Raw genomic sequence first — 23,833 nt, forward strand, 5'->3', positions numbered from 1 at the left:
CAATAAGAGGTTGGAACTAATGGGTCAGGCAGTGATTAAAAGAATACAGTTTCCGTGTAATTATTTCGGGGCATAAGCTAAGCTAGCCATGTGGGCGGCCGGGTGCGAGGGACGCAGCCCAGCCGCTCTTATTTCAACAGAGAGAAAGGATTCAATATTTGAACATAAGCACCACACAGATTATCTTTTATCTATTATTTATCTCTCTATCATCTATCAATAATGTCATCTTTATCATAATGTTTCAATCTAGCCATATACCTATCATCTCTCTAGCCATTGGGCTACCTACATTTTTAATCTATATATTTGCTTAATTATTATTCATTAATTTTCTATGATGTTCCAATAGTTTCAGAGTAGGAAATAACTTTATGAACAGGATTGAAATTAAAATATAAATGAGTATGAAATGTTTTTAAAGGTAAAATCTTGGGAAACAATTATAGTGTCTTCTTTTCTGAAAATTTCACATTTAACTTGATCATATTTATTTGTTTACAGAAAGTTCCCAAGAAAAGATGCCAAATTTGGGTTTTATTCCAATGTCATGTGCTTTGGTTGATGAATTTACTGGTGACATTTTGAAAGACTTGCCTTTCCTAAAGAAGTAAGACCTCCATATGTATTAATAAGTACTTGTTTGGAATGGATAATAGTCATTTATTAAATATTCTTTGAGAAGGCTTTTTCTGAATAAAGTGCAGAAATATGCTACATTAAAGATAGTAAATTACATGCAATATATATTTGCAGCATATTGCCCATTGCCCATCTTTATGATATCTGTGTGATTTTTATTAGAGAACAAAGCACTCTACTCCTATTTTTAAGTTAATAGAACAAGGAATGTTTGAGAGTGTTGGAGACCTGAAGTGGTCCTGGCTTCTGAAACTTCTAAGAAAATGCTTTTTTGCATTCAACTACACATGTTGTATCCCAGGAAGATAAGAAGAAACTATGATTTTCAAAGTTATAAAATGTGTTGGATTTGGAGGTCTGGAATTTGATATATGCTTGTATTTCTTTCTCTCCCAGTGATGACCCCATTGTTTCCTCGCTGGTTAAGCACAAGGAATTCGATGAGCTTGTGCACTGGCATTCCCACAGACCTCTCAGTGATGACTATGACAGGACAAAGGCCAATTTCAATGGTGAGCTTGCCGTTTCTGCTAAACTAATTGAAATCTACATCACTCTGGCCTTTATTTCAAAGTATAAATCACATTATGAACTCAAATCAAAAGTTTTGGTGAAGAACATTCTACAGGGCATTCAGATGGACAACAGGAAGGATGTTAGTAGAGAATTCTCCCTTTGTTTCCTGGTGGTTATTCATATGGAGGATGAAGGTGGTTTAGGCAGAGGAGTGCATATGTGATCTTTGTCTCCTGAGTTTGACACTGTGTTAAGGAAATAAGGCTTGTAGTTTAAGAAATCAGGATATCATTTGAAGTGTAATATATAGTGTTGAAGCTCTCAGCTCTATGACTGTGTCCCAGGATGAGGGTCTTATTTTTTCCTATCTAATAATTCAAGGAACCAGAATATCTCAAATGGCTTTCTTCTTAATTTTGCCTACTGGAGCTCATTCACAGGGCACAAATAATTAACACTTAGAGTCTGTCTCTAAAAGAAAACAACCCCCTTGGAAAACCCAAAACACCTGGAAGGAAGGGTAGTCATGGACCCTTACTCCTTAAGGTTAATCAGATGGATTCTGGAGGAGGGTCACCATTACCTCTGTTGTGTACCCAGTGGTGTGCTCCCAGGGCTCCATCGGTAGTTGGACAATGGACAAACTCAGAGTCCTCATTAAAATTAATGAGTCAGAAATAAAAAAAAATGCATGAGTTTGGGAAAAAGACTTTTATGGAGAGGGGGAAATGACAGGTTAGATTGGATCTAAAAGAGAATGAGGTAAGTAATTAGAGTGTACTATATCCATTATGAAAGAACACATTTAATCAATAAAATTAAATAACATTCTTAGTATTTGCTTTTGGAAACAGACTGTGAAAAAATTGTCTTGAACGTGTTTGAGCTGCTGGGAGTTGTTGACCAGTAGCAGAACCCTTAAACTGGGTACATGAGATCCTAGGTTCAATTCCAAAAACAACACACACACACACACGTGTGTGCATGTATGTATGTGTATATATATAAATTTGAAAAATTGCCACTTTTGTAGTCATTCTATAGATGGGATAGCCAAGTTGAAGACAATTTTAGTTAAGTTTTTTTGCAAACTGCTCAGGCAAAGTTGCTGTTGTATACTAGAAAGAATAGTGCCTGTTTATGGAGTGGTGTGGAGAGTTAGAGATGCTTCCAAGAAAGCCTACATTTTAAGTTTTTTCTTCTTCAGAGTATACAAGAGACCCCCGTTATCTTAGAAGTGTGCAGAAATATCATGTTTTTCAACGATTTTATGGGAACTCTTTAGAATCAGTCTCTTCTAAGCTCATCATAACTCAAGGTGCTAAGCCGAAGAAGGATTGCAGTAAGTCCAGGAGCACAAAGACACGTGTAAGTTTCCATAAATTCCATTATCATTAAAAGCTCTTGCTGGGGTTATACATAGGAAGTGGTCTCCTGTGCCCATGTGTTGTAGAGTACTTCCCACTTTCTCTTCTCTCAGGTTCAGTGTGTTTAGACTGATATTGAGGTCTTTAATCCATTTGGACTTGAGTTTTGTACATGGCGATAGATATAGATCTATTTTCATTCTTCTACAGGTTGACATCCAGTTTTGCCAGCACAATTTGTTGAAGATGCTCTCTTTTTTCCATTGTATACTTTTAGCACCTTTATTGAAAATCAGGTGTTCATAGGTTTGTGGGTTAAAGTCAGGGTCTTCTATTCGATTCCATTGGTCGACTTCTCTGTTTTTATGCCAATACCAAGCTGTTTTTAATACTGTGGCTCTGTAAGAGTTTGAAGTCAGGGATGGTAATGCCTCCAGATGATCCTTTATTGTATAAGATTGTTATGGCTATCCTGGGTTTTTTGTTTTTCCATATAAAGTTGATTATTGCCTTCTCCAGATCTGTGAAGAATTTTGATGGGTGTTTGATGGGGATTGCATTGAATCTATAGATTGCTTTTGGTAGAATTGCCATAGACAGAAATCTTTAATAAATAAATAAACGGGAAAAAACATAAAAAAAGCTCTTGCTACTACTGTTCTTGTTTTTATTGATTTTATTGAGTTATGCATTTTTCTCTGCTCTCCTCCCATCCTCTCCCCTCCTGTTCAACCCTCCCCCATGGTCCCCATGCTCCCAGTTTACTCAGGAGAGCTATTCTTTATTAAATTGGTGGTTCTCATCACTTTGAAGGCTTCTTTCCATCTTTTTTCTGATTTGGGTGTAGTGGTTTGAATGAGATGTCTCCCATAGTTTCAGCATTTGAGTGTGTGGCTCCCAGTTGGCAGCACTGTCTGGGGAGGCTCACAAAGTTGCCCTTGCTGGAGGAAGTGTGTCACTGGAGGCCTGTTTGGAGAGCTTAAAGCCTTTCAATTCCTGCTTACAGTTTAAGACACAAACTTTCAGTTTCTTGCTCCTGGTGCCATGCCTCTGTACCACCATCAGCAGATCTTAGCCCTCTGGAATCACAAGCTCAGATAATTTTTTTCTTCCATAAAGTTTCTTGGCCATGTCATTTTACTACAGCACAGAAAAGTAACACAAAGAACAATCATATTTATTATGATACCTGCTAGAAAGTCTAACTTTCATATAAATTATTACTTATGATCCTTTATGCAATAACATCTACCTGTTTAGAGAATCAAATAAAGCATTAAGTCAATGAAGGTTTGGTTTAAAATTTTGCAATAATATTAAAATACAGTTTATTAGCTAATAATAATCAGAATCTTTTTTACAAAATTCAGCAAAAATAATCATACAACACATGGTTTTCTTTCTCTACTTATACAGATTTTCAATCCTTTCTTCAAAGTATTTATATAATTAATGCTTTCACTTTTTAAGGTATAAAGTTAATGTTTCATGGTAGAAACATCATGATCATGTACGGACTAGGAAGGTGACTTGTTAGGAAGGGTAACAAAAATGCAGTCCAGGAAAGAATAGCAGGTGTCACTGCATGGAGACCTAAGTGAATCTTTGCAAGGTCTCTTTGATGTTATTACATTTACCCTTTAATATATAACACTATATAGAAATTTAGAAAATTATCTATTGCAAGTTTTTATATTCATTAAGTTGAATTATGTTTTCAATCATCAGAGTCTTAATAAAAACATATTTTTATGACTACTGAAGTATGGGGTGATGGTTAAAATCATCTGAGCATACTTAAAATATTTCATCAAGAATTGTCAATTTGGAATAGTTCTTTCTTGTCATGAGTTGTCTTTCTTTCCATTTGGGCAGGAGACCAAGGCTGACATAATTGCTAGAGAGAATAAGAAGAGGTTGATGGCCAAGGAAGAACAAAAAGAAGAACAAAAATGGAATACCCTGTCATCTTCTATTGAGAAGGAGATGAAAAGGAATTTAAGCTCTGGGATGAAGAAGCTGGAAGAGTTTTTGAAATCATGTAAAAGTAACTCAGTAAAAGTTCAGGCTGAAAAAGTTGGGTTAAAGGCTTGCTTGACAGCATGGAAGGAGCACTGCCGAGCTGAAGGTGTGTGGGGTGTAATTCGGTTGGCTTACCTTGATGAGCTAGAGTTCAAAGAGATGTAAAGACAGTGCTTTGTCACCTGCTAACTAGAATTTGTATAGTAAGACTCATAAAGGGTTCTTTCCTCTGTTTTTATCAATGAGCAATGACATCTCAGAGAGGTGACCAATAGCAAAGACAAAGCTTATTCATAAGCACAATTGGAGATAGCTTTAAACTAACTGCTGATCAAGAAGAGAGCATTGTTAGCAGAACCAATAACAGTGAGACACAGCAAAAACCCATCATTTATTTTTGAGTTTCGAAGGATAAACATTTTCTTTCTGGATAAGTTGGTGTTTATGCTTGCCTACTCACTTAATTTCCCCTTGGTTGTTGTGATAAAATATATTTTCATAAAATCAACTTAATGATTAGAGAGTTTATTCTATCTAATAGCTCAAGGATACAGTTCATTGTTGGAGGGCATATCCAAGTAGGAAGAGCCTGAAGCAGCTGGTCACATTATATTTAAATAGGAAGGCAGGGATGGATGAATTGAATACATGCCTAGCTCAGTATCTCTTTTATGTAGTTCAAAATTCATGCAGAAGACTCGATTCCACTCAGAGTTCATATGGGTGTTCTTGTTTCCATTAGCCTAATAAAGATAATTCCTTACAAGCATGTCCAGAGGCCTGTCCTCCAGGTGATTATAAATCCTGTAAAATTTGCAATCAATACCAACCAAACAGACTTCAACACTGATCACCCCTACCATACAGACTTCTTTCAAAGTCGCAGAGGCATTTCATGTACTCTCCTTTACATGTCTATGGAGGGACATAGGATAAACAAAGAAAGAGAACGAGGATGATAAGGATAAAGTGGGGACTGGATAGGTAGAGATGTGTAAACTGGATAGAGGCGAACTATGTGCCTTAGCAAGTGTTTAATCTTTCTTTCCAACCAAGACACTGAGTAAGGATGTGAAGCTGGATATTATCGATAGAGATCAGAATTTACAGTGACTTAAAATATAGTGCTTATTCCATTGATAGATTCCTTGTAGGTGCTGCAGACTGATAGCAGAGTCTCTTCTGGGATTTCTGGATTCTTCTGTCCAGCAACAAGAAATTGGGCAGGACCCACGGTAGAAACAGAGGCAGTCTCTTAAGGAACAAAGATGATCTTTCCAGGAAAGGTCAGAAGTTCAATGTCCTTGTGCCCATGCCCAGAGTTGTAAGCTTCTATAAGTCATTCACATAACTCTGGCTTACTCTCCATTTGCAATGTGTCTGTGTTGAGTGTCGACAGATGCAGGAAAAGGTGTCAGATTCCCTGAAGCGGGAGTTACAGGTTGTTGTGAGGCTTCTGACATTGTTTTTGGGAATCCAACTCTGTAAGAGTGGTGACAACTGTCACCACTAAAGAATCTCTCCAGCTCTTCTTTCTCCTTTAATGTACTTTCCTGGCCACCAAAATCTTATTCTCAGATATCCTTAGTCAAAACTTAGTCACAGGCAACTTTAATCACAAGGAAGACCAGGAAACACATACTTTTACCTAGGTATGTAGAATTCCCAATACCATACAGACTTAAATAAGAAATCTTTGGAAATACATGGTGGATAGAGAAATCAAGAGTAGAAACTGCCACAAATGCCCTTCTCCTTGTTTTTCATACAACCAGAATTTAATTATCCTCCAAATTCAGTTCATACAATACCTTTCCATAAAGCCTCTTTTAGCAAACAGATTCCCTTATGTGTGTAGTTTCTCGTGCTCTGTGTGGGCCAATCATATATCACATACTATGTAAGTGAACTGAATGCTCATGGAGCTTAACACGTTTATTTCATTTACTTGGCATCCTCTTGTAAAAGAGCTTTCAATAGAGGTTTGGTAGCACTTGTTTAATAGGTGAGAGTATGCACCAACTAAAAGAAAGGTGGACCAAAACAGAAGCGAGAATGATCATGTGAGCAGAGGGAAGAAACAGTGTGTGTGATGCTAGAAAATGGAGGGATCGTCAGAGTCTGGGTCTGATTGCTGGAAGAGATGGATTGCACTGAGTGAACAGATTCAGCGCTTACATCCAGTAGCTCTCTGTGAACAACAGGGCTAAAGGAATGTTGCTAAGATTATAATCTTATGTTTCAAACCATGCAATTATTTTCTTTTAACAAAGGGGACATAGGAATATGAGACAGAGAAAAGTTTTATAATTCACCACGAAATTCTATAAACTTCAATTGAATATTTTAATTGTGAACTGTAAGATTTTTATCTAGTCCTTTCTATTCTCAAGCATCTGTTAATGCCAAGTAAGATGGTTTCATAAATAGCAGTGTATAGCCCAGATGACTGCTCTTTGTTAATAACCATTTGTTACTTTGATAACTTTTATAACAATTTTATTATTTGCATTTTGTATTAAGGTGAAACCACAAAAGACTTTAGCATAGCTGTTGATATGATGAAGAGAATTCACTCCTTGTTGGACAAACACTCTGAACTTCTGCAAGAAGCAGATCGGAAACTCATAGCCAGATGTCTTACGTGTTTAGGGTTTGATGCACTAGCAAATTCTTTGTATCCAACACAGGTAACATATTGTAAAAGCTTAATTTTTACACAGCTGTAATTTGTTATACATAAAGCATCCTTCAAATACAGTGATCTTTTTATGTTCATTTATCATAGAAAATATAATCTTGATTAATCTAACTACTAAATCTGAGTTACTCAAGAATTAGAAATTTTTATACTAATTGACTAAATGTCAAATAATTTCTGCAGACTTTTAAAACTAACCCAATACTTAATTCTAACAAAACAGCTTGTGTCTATAATAGTGATTATGTAAATATGTCAGGCTGTAGCTACAAATATTAGAGTAAGCATTTGAAAATCTTGACATCTACTGATTTGCTTGTGTTTCAGAAACGTGGCAATGCCTTCAAGATGTTTAAAGGGTGATTAAAATTGTTTTCATATAGAAGAAATTCAGTCATAAACATTTCAACATTTATATCATGGTATAACCTAAATTACTTTCAAAATAATCTTTTAAAACAATACAGGATGAAGCAGATGACATAAAAATGAAAAAAAGGAATAAATATTCAGTTGGAATTGGGCCAGTTAGGTTCCAACTACAATATATGGGTCACCATTTGATACGAGAAGAAAGAAAAGATCCAGACCCCAGAGTCCAAGATTTTATTCCTGATACATGGCAGGTAAAAATATGAATAAAAATAATTATTATATTTTATAATCGTGTAAGAATCATGGAATTCTTTATTTTTCCAGCCTTCTCGTTCTCTTTCCCCCCTCTTTCTCTCTTGTTTTAATATTTGTATTTGTCATCTCTCTCTCTGTATGTTAGCATTTGTATTTTCCATCGGTTTCATAATATTGAATTATTTTATTGAAAAAGCATTTCAGTTAAAGTTCATTGTTATTTAAAATATTTCATTTGGACTAATATTTTCCATTTAAAGAAATTAAAAAAATTCATTTACTATGCAGACCATTTCCTTGTTAAGGTGTTGGATGAATTCCCATATACAGAGTCAAAGTTTAAAGATGTCTGTGCTATACAGCTATTATCATTCTGTACCACGTTCCAGGTTTTCTGTCAATAGAATTTCATATGTAAACAATATAAATCCTCATGAAGAAGTTTGTGTAGTTCAAAGAGTGGGAAAATTGCTTGTGTATTTTCTACCATTCTAACTATATTTCTGTAAGCACACAAAAGATAAATATTGAAGGCTACAAAATTTGGAAGTAACCGCTTATCATCTATCTATCTATCTATCTATCTATCTATCTATCTATCTATCTATCTATCTATCTATCATCTATCTATCTATCTATCTACCTATCTATCATCTATCTATCATCTGATAACTGGAGCAGTATTTACCTATAGAAATGCAAGTTTGTAGGTTCAATCTGACTAGCTGTTCCAGTCAGTTCAGATTTTGTAAGTCACTTTTCATTAATGTAAAGATACTCAGATGACTCCATGAGCCTAGCTTCCAGTGCATTGGGGTGGATCAGCTTGTATGAGGAAGCATAAGACTGAAAGCAAGAAATAGAGAAAGCTAGTTCGGCTGAGACCTTGTATATCAAAATTCTGATTTTTCCATAAGCAGGAGACCAATGTCTTATTTCAGTGTAGGCTAAAGGGCAGGGAAATTTATTCCTGTTTTCTATACACCTTCTAATTCTTTTATGCCCTTTTCATTCTGATGTGTGGCATGTGGGGAGGACGAGATTCACAGAATGGCAGGTTGTCATTTGAGAGTACTTTCTGTCTTCTGTCCTTCACATAGGCTGTCCATTCTTTTGACTACTCATCATCTTGATAAATGAAATAATAGAATGCAAAGATGATGCTCCCAAATAGTCACCCTTCAAGGGTAAGCAGCAAAATGAAGAATCGTTGCTGTTTCTGGGCTTCAACCATTTGCTTACTGCCATAAAAATGTGTGTTGGCTGGTTCTAACTATACTTCTCTATAAAACATTAAAAACTATCTTCCTAATAGTAATATCTTATTGTAAAACAGCGTTTGAGTGATTTTTCTTTTGTACAAAAGAGTATATTTCATTATGGTCTTTTTCTCCATGTATGTTGTATACTTCGATCACATTTCTGTCAATACACCTTGCTTCACTGCCTTCCTCATTGGCTCCTTCTTTGTCCTGAATAGTCTCCCTTTCCTGTGCAGTTTTTTTTTAGTTTTTCTACTCCATTTTCACATGTAAGACTTATCTCTCAGTTGCTCAAAAGCAAACAAATTGCATCGTTTGAGAGAATGTCATCTATCAGAGTTTACTTTTAGATTTTCTGTGTGTCTGCAGCTCTCCATAAGTGAGGTTCAGAAAAATCAGAATGGTATTTTGGGTAGCATATGACTTGTTTGATTGATGCAAATCATGGTCTGACCCCTGCAGAGGGAGCTCCTGGATGTGGTGGATAACAACGAATCTGCAGTGATTGTTGCCCCAACCTCCTCTGGCAAAACCTATGCTTCCTACTACTGCATGGAGAAGGTGCTGAAGGAGAGTGACGAAGGAGTGGTTGTGTATGTTTCACCCACAAAGGTAGGGATCCAGTGCATGGAATATTTTTCTTTATTCCAAAGCTTACTCAAATATTAGACAGGGAAATGTTGTATATCTAGTTTCATTTATCTTTTTTTATCTTTTAAAATTGGCATACAAAATAATGGGCTTCATAATAGAATTTTTGTACATTATTTTTGACCCTTCTTCACCATTAAATCTCCCATGATGTAATCCCCCTCCATTGCTCCCCTTTGTTCTCATGTAGCCCCCATTCCACTTTCAAGTCATATATATTCTATTATCTTATTTCCCTTCTTCTCTTATGACCTATAGCCCTCTCATGATTCCCTTAATGTCCTATACCACTGTCTCCCACATTATATATATATATATTTATATATATATATAATTTAGTTTTATATATACAAATATTATTAAATAAACATTTAATAAAATTAAATATTATTATTAAATAATTTTTATAATCCAAATATAAGAGAAAACGTGGTATTTGTCTTTCTGAGCCTGTGTTATTTTGTTTAATATAATAATACCCAGCTGTATCTATTTTCTGCAATTTCATTTTTGTGTTCGTTTGAATAGCGTGTATTTGTACAACATTTTTTTTCTATTAGTTTGCTCATGGACATCAAGATTGCTTCTGTTTTCTAGCTATTGAAATAGTGGAGGTATGAACATGGATGTGCACATATCTCTTTAGTAAGACTGGAAGACTTTTGGGTATCTAACCAGGATGGAGTGATGTAGCTAGGTCATGAGGTAGTTTCATTTTTCATGCTTTGTTAAACCTCAGTAATGATTTCTATAGTGGATATACCAGATTATACTTGTAACAGTAGTGATTAAGAGTTCCTCTTTCCACATATTTTCCTGACTGTTAACATTTGTTTTCTTAACTTAACCATTCTAATGGGAGTGAGATGGAATCTTAAATCTTTCTCAAGATTTCTATTGTTATTCAGTGTGTTTCTGCTATACTCAGAAGTAGTAGAATTTTTAGATATTTGTCTAAAAGATGTACATTTTGTATATTTGCATATTTTGACTTCTAAATACTAATGATTTAGGCAGTATTATTTTTACGACTTTTGGTCTGTCGTATTTCTTTATTCATGATGTACTTGATGACATATTTGCCTTTTTTCTTTTTCTTTTATTTTTACATTTTTTGTTTATTCTGTGTATCTTTTATGTAATGTACCTTGATCCCATTCATTTCCCTGTCCCTTCACATCTGCGTCCACACCTAAGCACCCCCCCAAATAAAACAAAATTTAAGAGAAAAAAGGTAAAAATTAAAAATATCATCATGAAAGCTGCAGTGTGACACAGTGAGTCACACAGTAACCCCTTTCCTCATAGATCTCTACTTTTAAGTGTTCATTGCAGAGTCGTTGGTCTGGTTCAAGGCTTCTGGATGCTTTTGCAATATAGATGCGGGGCCCTCACTAGGACTCTTCTTGGATATTCTGTTGTTGCCCTGTGTTTGGAGATCCTGCAGCTTTGGTCTGTGGATCAAGTGCCTTCACATGCTACAGCAGATCATGGATGGGGTGGACGTTGGGGTTGCCCAAAGAATAACCCTAGTTCTGGGCCTGGGCAGCTGTTGGGTTGGTCGACCAAGCAGCTCTCCCTTGTCATCACCACTAGGGTAAGCCCTCCAACATTGCTGGAGCTAATTCTTCTCTTGCAGCAATGAGTAAGGGGTGGGGCCGTTTCTCCTGCTTTCATGCCCTCCCACACCTGTACCATTAGAGTCATCTCCATTATATTGCTCAGGTGAGTTACAGGGGCCACTCTTCTGAGTGCTGCAGCTAGTGCCAGACAGGGACTGCCCTCCCTCTCTTATAATACCAGGACTAACTTCTCTACCCATCTCAGGCATTGATGGATGTGAGGTTGGAGGAGGACATCTTCCTTCTGCCCATGCTACCACCTGTCTAGTGAGTAATGGGGATAGTTATCCTTGGTTCATAACGCTGGGATGGATCATCGCCACTTCTGACCACCAGGCAGTTCTGCTGTGCTGCCCAGACAAGGGTCAGGGCTATTTCCTGAGTGCTGCAGTTGGTGAGGAGGAGGGTCAGCTCTATTTTCTGCTGCAGGCAATGAGGAGCGTGGAGTAAAAGGGGGCATCTCTCATCTTCCTACACCACTACATGACAGGAGTAGTGAGGACAACTCTGCCATGCTTACAAGTTTGCAGTAGATTCATTCACAATTCTGCCAACAAGTTTGGCTCTATTGTGCTACCCAGGTGAGGTACAGGGCCTACTCTCCCAAGATTTGCATCTAGTGGGGGGCCAGGACAGATTTCCTGTTCCTATGACTTTAGGCTATTTCTTTTATTTTTACTTTTTATTAAGCAATATATTTGTCTCTGCTCCCTGCTCTTCCTCCCCCATGATCTCCACTCTCCCAATTTATTCAGAAGATCTTGTTTTTTTCTGCTTCCCATGTAGATTAGATCCATGTATCATCTCTTTGGGTCCTCTTTCTTATCTAGGTTCTCTGGTATTGTGAATTATAAGCTGGTTTTTCTTTGCTTTATGTCTCAAACTCAATTATGATGAGTACATACTATATTTGTATTTCTGGGTCTGGGTTACCTCACTCAATATGATGTTTTCTAGATCCATCCATTTGCCCACAGATTTCAAGATGTCATCATTTTTTTCCTGCTGTGTAGTACTCCATTGTGTAAATGTACCACATCTTCTTTATTCATTCTTTGGTCGAGGGACATTTAGGTTGTTTGCATGTTATGGCTATGACAAACAAAATTTCTATGAACATAGTTGAGCACATGTCCTTGTGGCATGATTAAGCATCCTTTAGGTATATAACCAAAAGTGGTATTGCTGGGTCTTGAAGAAGGCTGTTTTCTAATTTTCTAATAAATTGCCACACTGACATCCAAAGGGGTTGTACCAGCTTGCATTCCACCAGCAATACAGGAGTGTTCCCTTTTCCCCACAACCTCTCCAGCAAAAGTTGTCATCAGTGTTTTTGACCTTAGCCATTCTTACAGGTGTAATATGGAATCTCAGAGTTATTTTGATCTGAATTTTTCTGACAGCTAAGAATGTTGAGCATTTTCTTAAGTGTATTTCAGCCATTTTAGATTCATCTATTGAGAGTCCTCTGTTTAGAACTGTGCTCCATTTTTTATTGAATTTTTCGTTCTTTTGTTGATCAACTTCTTGAGTCTTTGTATATTTTGGAGCTCAGACCTCTGTCCCATGTGGTGTTGGTGAATGAATATTTTTTCCCATTCTGTAGGCTGCTGTTTTGTCTTGTTGACCGTGTCCTTTACTTTACAGAAGCTTTTCAGTTTCAGGAGGTCCCATTTATTATTTCTCTAGGTGTCTGTGCTATTGAGTTTATATTTAAGAAGTGGTCTGTGCTAATGTGTTCAAATATACTTCCCTGATGGAGGAAGGTCATTGGCTAATATAGAAACTGCCTTGGCCCATTTGATAGGCCAGCCTTTAGGTGGGTGGAGTAAACAGAACAGAATTCTAGGAGGAAGAGGAAGTAAGCTCATACACCTTAGCTCTGCTCTCTGGGGCAGACGCAATGAAGCTCTGATCCAGGATGAATGTAGGCTAGAATCTTTCCGGTAAGTGCATTTCGGTGCTACACACATTAATAGAAATGGGATAGGCAGTGTCTAAATGAATACAGTTTGTGTGTTGTTATTTCGGAGCATAAGCTAGCCAGGCGGCTGGGAGCAGGGTGGCAGGAATGCAACCCGTAGCTCCCTCAACACTTCCCACTTTCTCTTCTATGAGGTTCAGTGTGGTTGTTTTTATGTTGAGGTCTTTGATCCATTTGGACTTGAGTTTGTGCATGGCAATAGCTATGGATCTATTTTTATTCTTCTGCATGTTGATATCTAGTTATACCAGCACCATTTGCTGAATATGCTTTCTTTTCAAAATTTTATATATTTTGTTTCTTTGTCAAAAATCACGTGTTCACAGGTATATAGATTGATATCCGGGTTTTTGATTTGGTTCCATTAGTCCTTTGGTCTGTTTTTTTGCCAACACCAGGCTTCAGGCTGTTTTCAGTACTGTAGCTCTGTAGTAGAGTTTGAAGTCAGAGATTGTGATGCCTTCAGAAGTTCCTTTACTGTGCAGGATTGTTTTGGTTATTCTTGTTTTTTTTTTTTTTTTTTTTTTTACTTTTCCTTATGAAGTTGAGTATTGTTATTTCTGGGTCTGTGAAGAATTTCTCAGGGATTTTGATGGGCTTTGCATTGAATCTGTAGATTGCTTTTTGGTAAGATTGTCAGGGCTAGTTTTTAATCTTGCCTCAGGCATTGATAAGAGGGGAGTGGGGAGGAAGAAACCTCTTCCTTGCTCCCTCATGCCTTCACAATAGAGATGAGTGATGGAGGCAGCTGTCCATTGCTCACTAGTTCAGAGCTGGCTAACCCTCACTTGTGCCAATAGAGTTGGCTCCATCGTGTTACCCAGGCAACAACACCTGCTCTCCCCAGTTTTAGCTGGTGGGGAGCAGACAGAGACAGTTCTCTGTTCTTATGACTTCAAGGCCTGCTGTTCCCTCTGCCTCAGGAGTTGATGGGGGTGGGGTGGAGGGGTTGAGGGTAGAAGAGAGGCAGACATACATTTGCCTACTTTTTATAATGGAGAAGTTGGCCTTTGTATTAATTCATCAGATTTTGTGTAACGAATAATACACCTATTTCTGAACCACAATGAAATATACCTTCATGGGTCAGGCTTTTACCTTAGCTTATTACAGCTGTTCATTCTAATGCTAATAACATTTTCGTGTAATTGGAATTATCCACACTTTCATTTAGGGTAGTCTTCATTAGGTGTTCTTATTACTGTGATAAAATGCCACGACAAAAGAAACTTTGGAAGAAAGAGGTTTATTAAGTTTTCTGAATTCATAACAGAATATAGTTTTGAAGATCTCCATCATTCCATTAATTTTTGCTGATTTATACTTTATTATATAACTACTACATCTGTTTTCCTGTCAATCAGGCACTTGTGAATCAAGTGGCAGCAACTGTTCAAAATCGTTACACCAAAATTCTGCCAGCTGGTCAAGTTGTGTGTGGCGTTTTCACTAGGGATTATCGTCACGATGCCCTGAACTGCCAGGTTTGCCGTACCACTTAATTAACTAATATTAGATTATATAACAATGTTGTATTTTGCTTCGGTGAAAATATAAATTTGTTTAACATTCTAAATAAATTAAAAAATAGAACTAATTTTCTTTAAAGATGCTTTCATTTTGATTTAAGATTTTAGTTTATAGTTCATTATCAAGTTGTTTTACAATGAGATTCAAAAGGATTCAAAGATCTTACCAAACTATAGAAACTTAGTGGACAGCAAAGTATTATCATAATTACTTTCTCTTGTTAAATATACTCATTTTAGTTAAAAGTAGTGTGTTGTAATTAATGAATGTGTTGTTAATGAAGTTTTAGTTTTCTTATTGAATTTTCAGATTAATAATTAGGATGAAATGAAAGATAAGACATGTTTATACAACATTATATTGAAGATTTGGCAATGTATTACTGGAATTGCCTTTTAAAGAAATACCTTCCAACACAAATTTTTTGTTAGTGTTAGATTTGAAAGGAATCAAAATAGTTAAAATGAAGCCAGGTGGAGATCTTTAATCTCAGCGCTTGGGAGGCAGAGGCGGGTGGATCTCAGTGAGTTTGTGGACAGCCTAGTCTACAAAGTGAGTTCCAGAACAGTCAGGACTGTTACGCAGAGAAACCTTGTTTTGAAAAACAAAAACAAAAAGAATGTTAAGATTAATGACCTTGATTCCTATATTTTTTTAAAAATATTTGTTTAATTAACATATTTTTATTTATTCTTTGAGAATTTTATATGTGTTTGAGGTGTATTAAGATCATATCCACCTACCCTGTTTTCTCCTTCTACCTCCCTTCCCTCCCTTCATTCCACAGGCCTCCCAGTATCAAGTCTCTTTCCCAGCAGCCACCACCTGCCAATAACTCCTCTGCGGGGATGTGGCCTTATGAGTGCTTTCTCATTCATGCTGGAATGTTGACTGGTTTGATCTGCAGGTTTCATACAGAGATAACCACAGTTACTATGAGTGCATGGGTAGACCTGCCAGGCCTTGTTCAGAAGACATCAGTTCACAATACACGATGCCTTCCCTTGGCTCTCTATTCTTTCCATTTCCTTTACTGTTGGTTCAGAAGATGGCAGTTTACAATATACGATGCCTTCCCCTGGCTCTCTATTCTTTCCCTTTCCTTTACTGATTGTTGGGTTTGGAAAGTGATCAAAATGTGTCCCATTCTGGGCTGGACACATTTTGAAGGTTCATTAACAAGAATCTGCACTTCAAATTTGATATTTTATTATTTTGTTCAGGAAAATTGAAATTTCATGTGGTTCAAACTATTATCACACGTGCAATGAATCCAATTCTTAGATGTAGTATCAGATCTTCATTATTAGAAGATACATTCATGAAGCTTTGCCTCATGTAGTTTTATACCTATGCACATTCTAAGTGTTACTTTACACCCTACTGCTGTTTTTAGGTCCTTGTTACTGTGCCTGCCTGCTTTGAAATTCTGCTACTGGCTCCTCATCGCCAAAGCTGGGTAAAGAGGATCAGATACGTCATATTTGATGAGGTAGGTTTGATTTTACATCTCAGGCTAACTTCCTATTGTTCATAAATTCTCTATGCCTTTGCTGCTTTGGAACATCTGCCCCTTGGATGGAGTCCAGATTGGATGCAATTCTCTTCTGATCATTTCCCCAGCTAAACCATTCTCTTGGCTCACTTCTGTTATGACTAAACAGTGTGTAATGGTGAAAGTTCTGTGTTGAAGGAGCTGCGGGCCTGCTTTTCTTCCTACACAGCTCCCGCAGGGCTAGCTTTACACCAGAAATAACAACACACAAAACTATATTCATTTAAACACTGCCTAGCCCATTAGTTTCAGCCTCTTAACCCATTTCTAATAATCTGTGTAGCACTCCAAGGTGCGCTTACCAGGAAGATTCTAGTCTATATCCATTCTGGGTTGGAGCTTCCTCGCGTCTGCCCAGGAGAGGGGAGCATGGCGTCTGAGCTTACATCTTCTTCCTCCCAGCATTCTGTTCTGTTTACTCCACCCACCTATGTTCTAACCTATGAGGCCAAGCAGTTTCTTTATTGATGAACCAATGACCTTCCCACATCAGTTCTGCATGCATGAGGAACCAGTCTTCAATGGTGATGCTGTTGTGGAGGGAACAGAATTAAACTCATGACACAAAAATTGAAATCCAGGCCAGTCTCCAAAACAAAGGGTTTTATGCTCGAGCAAGTAATGAGAAATGATTCTGTCTATCATTATCTTAAAGTAAAACAAATGATCTATTCAAATATGGTTCTAAAAGTATATTTTCTATTTTTCAGAGATCATATGTATTCTTTTTAATTTATTAGATTTTTAAAAACGAACAATCCAAATTCCCACTCCACTCCTCTCATTCCCTCCACACACCCTCCCAGCCCACCCCCTCTAATCCTAAATCACTTTGCTTTATGGAAGGTTCAAGGCCCTCCCTACTACACCTAGGCTGAGCAGGGTATACATCGAAAGAGAATAGGATCCCCAAAGCCAGTACATGCAGTCGAGAGTAATCCCAGTGCCACTGCCAGTGACCCCTCAGTCTTCCCCAGCCATACAATTGTCACCCACATTCAGAGGGACTAATTTGGTCCTCTGCTTGTTCTTTCCCAGTCCAGCTGGAGTTGATGAGAAATACTTATGACCAAGTTGAGATTCTTACGTTATTTTAACTTGCCATTCTCAAAACTAACTTGTGAATTGAAAACATTCTTTTCTTTTGTAGGTACATTGTCTTGGTGGAGAAATTGGAGCAGAAATCTGGGAGCATCTCCTTGTCACAATCCGTTGTCCATTTTTGGCCCTTTCAGCTACCATAAGCAACCCCCAGCATCTTACTGAGTATGGATTAGGTTCTATTTTGTATAGAATGTTTATTTATTGTGATAGTTTGTATTTCATAATCTTTTATGGGGCTTAGCTCTCATTTTCTGGTTCACTCATAGTACTACCTGAATTCAAGCTACTGTCTGTTTAGTTCTTTCTCATAAGTCTTGGCTACTCTCTACAAAGAAATACCCAGCTGGTGTGGGAAGTCCTTCTGAATATGTGATTCTTTTATTTGTTAATGAATAAAAAAACTGCTTTGGCCTGTGATAGGGCAGAATAGAGCTAGATAGGGAAACTAAATTGAATGCTGGGAGAAAGAAGATGAGTCAGTAAGACTCCATGTAGCTGCTGCAGGAGACAAACGTGCCGTGGAATTTTACCAGTAAACCACGAGTGTAGTGGTAAGTTGTAAATTTATAGAAATGGGATAATTTAAGATATAAAGCTAGCTAGAAATACGTTTAAGTGATTGGCCAAGAGTGTTTTAGTTAATTCAGTTTTGTGTAATAATTTTGCGTCTGAACAGGCAGGAATGAATGTGCAGCTTCACCAACACCCAGTGACCCTTGGCTCAGATTTGCAGTTGCGTAGGAAGTATTTATGTCATAGCTCAAAAATACAATGATAGTTACATATTTCTTTTATTTTTCTCTACCCCCTTTACTAGGAAAAGTAAATAAAGGTGATAGAATGATACATTTTCCATAGATTACAAGATCATCACATTTTATAGATTTATTTATTTAGAACAAGAGCAAAGCTTTATTAATGGGAAGTCACATATCTTGTCTTTGGGTTTGAATGTTGAGCACTGATAACAACACATCCCTTAGCTTCTCCCATGTGTCACATTTTCTCCTTAGTACTTTGCATATAGTAATTTATCTTAAATATTATCAATATCAGATGTGATAGTATTTCCATTGTTATTATTAGATAATAGTAGTTCTAAAAGTCTGTTGATTTTTAAACATGAAAGACAGGCACAAAAATATTAAATGATATATGTAGGATTCAGAGTTAATAGTAAGGAAGCTATAATTCTATTTCAGTTTATGTGACTATAAAACTTATTTAATTCTGTGAAAACTCTAAGACACACAAATTTTTCTGAATTTAATTATTTAATTTCATGTAGGTTATTTTCTGCTTAAGTAATGTATGAGTTACTTTTGGGTTGATGTAAACAAAATACCTTAAGGGAGGTATGCCTTTATATGTTTTAACATATAAAACACAGAGTTTAAAACACAGGGTTTTAGAAAGATTTCAGCCCATCACAGTGGGAAAGGCAAAAATGGGAGGCTTCAACCAAGGAAGTAGGAGCCTGAGGTGGCAGTTTGCTTACATGGCAGCAGACAGGAAGCAGAGAGAGCTAGATGAGAACCAGTGGCTAGTCTAACCTTTGTGATAGCTGATGCTGGTTGTCAATTACTCTTCAAAGACTTCTGTTACACAGTTCCCACATTTTAATGACTCTGTAGCATTTAATACCAAAGACTGGGACTAAGCACTTGAAACATGAACCATTGGGCACAATACTTATTAAAATCATAACTAATATATTTATTTTTAAAGGTGGCTCCAGTCAGTAAAGAGGTACTGGAAACAAGTAGACAGTGCAATGGGGAAAAGAACTTTTTCCAAAAGAAATTCTGTCTCCCGTGGCAGTCATCATGAAGACCAAGGGCAAACCAGACAGTCATACAAAGTTAGACTTGGTATGTATGCTCTGTGTAGTGGTATAGCCTTGTTTTTGTTTGGCTTGGCTATTTGCTTTAAAAGTATTCCATTCACCACATTTCTGATAATTTGGAAATCTTACTCTTCCCCTTTCAGTGATCTACGGAGAGAGATACAATGACCTGGAGAAGCATGTATGTTCTGTGAGACAGGGTGACGTTTGCTTTGATCATTTTCACCCATGTGCTGCATTAACCATAGATCATGTAAGTAATGACCTTTGCCACAGTTGTTCCAAGGAACAGCACTGTCTGGCTAACAGCTGAAAATATAATGCTGTGCAGAATGCAACTGAAGTGCAGCCTGATGCTAGAATGCAGAGGGAATACTAAACTTTTGGTTTAAAAAATGAACAACAGTGTTCTCGTTTCTTTAGTTTCTCAATGTCATGATACTATCAGAATCATCAAAGTTTAAAAATTATTAAACACTTTTACTTGATGATTTTGTTACTCTGGGGACATTATTTCTGTTCATTTTCCTTTTATCTCCCTTTGTTAAGCACCCATGTCTGCCTGGCTCTCTTAAGTAAGCCACGTCTTCACAACTGATGGAGTGTCGAGACCAGTGCTTAGCCTTTCCTCTCAGTGCTGCTACAGCCTTATGTGGAAAAGCCTCATACATGAAAACATGACTAATGTGTATGATCTTAAATAGGAATACATGCTTCCTATTGCCATGACAATAAAGTTATGGCTCTTTGGTAAGAACTCAGCAATCATGGACATTTAAATAATGTCCACATGGCTATTGAATGGCTAGTGGGTGATAATTTCTTCATTTCATGCATATACCTTTCTTCCTTTTTTCTTCTATAACCTTGAAAGGTTCATTCAAACTTTCATTGGCGCTTAAAATAATAGACATTTCTTTCTCTTTCCTCCAAGACCTGAAAAATGAAGCATATTCTACATTCTCATACTATATTATGGCTCCTTAATTTTAATTCTATTCGTTAAAAGGCTTAGATGCCAGAAAATGGAAAGATCTCCCATGCTCTTGGGTAGATAGAATTAACATACTAAAAAATGACAACTTACCAAAAGCAATTTAAAGATTCAATGCAATGCCTATCAAAGTCCCAGAAAAATTCTTCACAGACTTTGAAAGAACAATATTCAACTTCAGATGGAAAAAACAACAACAAAAAAAGAGCAGAATAGCCAAAGTAATCCTATAAAATAAAGGAACTTCTGGAGGCATTACAATCTCTGACTTCAAACTCTTCTACGGTGCTGTAATGAAAACAACCTAGTATTGACATAAGAACAGACAGGAGGAAAAATGGAATCCTTGTCTTTTAGTGTTCTGAAATAATGACTGCATTATAAATCTCATGTATCTCCAGTTACTACCACATTGCTGTGTGAATACTAGCTGTTTTTAAAGGGTAGCTGATTGGAATTATGTTTTTAAAATAGTCACACATTTCACATCTTTTAAGCACCACAATTGTATGATGGAGGTCCCACTTCAGTTTCATTTTACAAATAATGGAAGTAAGACATGGACAACTATGTCACTATGATACCACTAAGTAAATGCTGTAATTCATTCATTATCTCAGAATCATTAATTAATTTTGTGTTGAATATGAAAGTTTTGTCTATAATACATACTGATGCACCATGTATATCATGTTTACATGCTCATATATGTCATATGTTCACATATATATCATTTATATATGAGCACCACGTGACAGTATTTGCCTGTGTATTGCAATGACTTCTAAAGGCAATAAAATAAATGGAGTTTTTCTAGGAAAATGTTTCTGAAGAAAGTTTCTCTTATAAGTGATAATATCCCAATTTAAACTCCAAATTCAACTGAAATAGGGAAGAAATTCATTGCCTCAATTAATACTAAGAATATAGAATACTAAGAATATGTTAATTCAGTCACCAATAACAAAGAAATCCATTTGTTGCCTCCCTGTCTTCCTATCTTCTTTTTCCCTTCTTTTCTTCCTTGTGTCCTCACACCCTTGATGATAACTATACATGATGAGACATTCTCAGCATTATCCAGTGTCTTTAAAATTAGCTAAAAATTACTAGTTTTGTATAAAGTGATTAAGGCATGATATCTTTAAACAGCTTCAAGTATACTGGTTCAGAGTTTGCTCCAAGTGCCTCCTTCTCTTCTTGGTAGCTATTAATGGAGTAACTGAAAAGCAATAGATTGGTTACAGTGTGGTCTGACCCTATGTGACTTCTATAAAGGTCATGCTGTTGTCTTAAGATTTGGTAGCAAATATATAGAGTAAATACTAGGCTTAGTATTGTTCAATAAATTTTACCAACCACTTTCATAGCGTGTACTTAGATAGGTCATTTCCTATAGAACAAAATTAGAGATGAGTATAAATTCTAAATGTGTAAAAAATGGATATTTTCTATTATACTTAGATTAAATGAAAGAACTAAGTGGCTTAGAATATCCCCAAATGTGATAAATTGTAGCAACATAAAGAGAAGAATCATTTAACTGTCTGTTTACTTTATGGCTATATCAGAAAAATGATTGCCCAAAGTAAGAATAAGAGAGTACAAATGAGCTGTCCTTAACCCCACAGAAGCAAGGGATCACCAGTGAGGGATTGCCCTCACTATGTCTTGTTTCTGGCAAACTGAAGCCTTGTTTGACCTTTGTCATCAGTTATCATGCCATCTAGGCACAGCTGCTGCTTGCTGTCTGGAGAGCTGTCAGCCCTGGGAAACACTTGAAATAACACTTCCATCTCTTGCTCAGTGTGGACAGAATGTGAAGAACACAGGTGGCATAGGAACTCTTGTATTTACAAATAAACAAAAAGATAGAATACCACTATATCATGATTTACTGTTACTATATCGTGATTTACTGTTACTTCTTTGTTCTCTGCTTAGTTTGGTTTAGGTTGTTTTTTTTGTTTTGTTTTTTTTTTTTTGCCAGTTTGCCAGTTTGAATCAAACAACTAGATTGAGTCACAGCTTGGACCATAGAATTGTTAAATTCCTTAATACTTTTGAAGCATGAAATTATTTGATAAACCATATCTGTGTCAGACATATGGCTAAGATTCATATCTATTACCTAGTTTATTTCTCACAGCAAATTAGTGACAAGGACAAAACTAATATTTTATTTTAGAAATTAGGAAACTGAACTCTATGGAAAAGGGTAAGAAACTTAAGCATCCCTAAGACTTTGACCCTACAGAAGATATGTATTTGAAAACTTATGTGTATTCTTGGATTAATTTTTATTTCATTTTAGTTTTACTGCAAAAGTAACGACTCTCAAGTGATAACTGAAAAGAGAACACAAAGCTAGCTTTGGGGGTAGGGGCAGATGGATGTCTTTGCAGCTAAGAGGACCTTGCAGAAGACCTGAGTTTATTTCCCAGCATCCACACAGGGTGATTCACAACAGCTTATAACTCCAGCTCCAGGGGATCTGCCACCCTCTTTTGGCCTGGGGGTAAGGGGCAGAACCTCCCCCATAAACACATAATTTTTTAAAAATTATTATTTATTTATTTAAGATTTCTGCCTCCTCCCCGCCACCGCCTCCCTTTTCCCTCCCCCTTTCGCAATCAAGTCACCGTCCCTCATCAGCCAGAAGAGCAATCAGGGTTCCCTGCCCTGTGGGATGTCCAAGGACCACCCACCTCCATCCAGGTCTAGTAAGGTTAGCATCCAAACTGCCTGGGCTCCCACAAAGCCAGTACGTGCAGTAGGATCAAAAACCCACTGCCATTGTTCTTGAGTTCTCAGTAGTCCTCATTGACCGCTATGTTCAGCAAGTACGGTTTTAGCCCATGCTTTTTCAGACCCAGGCCAGCTGGCCTTGGTGAGTTCCCGATAGAACATCCCATTGTCTCAGTGTGTGGGTGCACCCCTCGCTGTTAAAAGACAATCATCTTAATGCAATCTTCACCATTTTTAACATTTATGGATCAAAGCATTTCCTATAAATATTCAAACCCTGTAGGTAAAATATTAATAAGTTTGATTTTATTTTAATCATAGATTGAAAAGTATGGATTCCCTTCTGACCTTGCCTTTTCACCTCGAGAAAGCATCCAGCTGTATGACGCTATGCTTCAGGTCTGGAAGAGTTGGCCCCAGGCCCAGGTAAAGAATCTTCATGGAATCCATGCTGTTATGGTAGAGCCCTCATTGCTCTTCAGAAACACAGGGTCACCATTTCTACCACTTATATTTCGTGTTTTAAAATGATTAGCCGATTACCTTTTACCTTCTCAATTAAATTGACTAGAAATGGTGTTTTATGTTAATTCCTGAAAATGTGTCTTCTTTCTCCTTCCCAGACAGTGTGGTATCTGGGTCTCCTTTCCCACTCTGGG

The 23,833-nt window shown here is 36.9% G+C and overlaps 1 protein-coding gene across 1 annotated transcript in view; it reads left to right on the forward strand.

Moving 5' to 3' along the window:
* The window catches only part of LOC101991433 (DExD/H-box helicase 60), an 85,788-nt gene that overhangs the window by 28,266 nt on the left and 33,689 nt on the right, over positions 1-23,833 (forward strand). Inside the window, exons 10-22 of the mRNA XM_013354694.1 lie at positions 505-610; positions 1,039-1,154; positions 2,366-2,526; positions 4,401-4,653; positions 7,071-7,237; positions 7,716-7,874; positions 9,603-9,752; positions 14,762-14,881; positions 16,324-16,419; positions 17,633-17,748; positions 19,315-19,457; positions 19,576-19,685; positions 23,496-23,600. Of these exons, the coding sequence (XP_013210148.1) occupies positions 505-610; positions 1,039-1,154; positions 2,366-2,526; positions 4,401-4,653; positions 7,071-7,237; positions 7,716-7,874; positions 9,603-9,752; positions 14,762-14,881; positions 16,324-16,419; positions 17,633-17,748; positions 19,315-19,457; positions 19,576-19,685; positions 23,496-23,600 (1,802 nt within the window). The remainder of the gene's footprint in view (positions 1-504; positions 611-1,038; positions 1,155-2,365; positions 2,527-4,400; positions 4,654-7,070; positions 7,238-7,715; positions 7,875-9,602; positions 9,753-14,761; positions 14,882-16,323; positions 16,420-17,632; positions 17,749-19,314; positions 19,458-19,575; positions 19,686-23,495; positions 23,601-23,833) is intronic.

The sequence above is a fragment of the Microtus ochrogaster genome, unplaced genomic scaffold (assembly GCF_000317375.1).
Source record: "Microtus ochrogaster isolate Prairie Vole_2 unplaced genomic scaffold, MicOch1.0 UNK61, whole genome shotgun sequence".
Lineage (NCBI taxonomy): Eukaryota > Metazoa > Chordata > Mammalia > Rodentia > Cricetidae > Microtus > Microtus ochrogaster.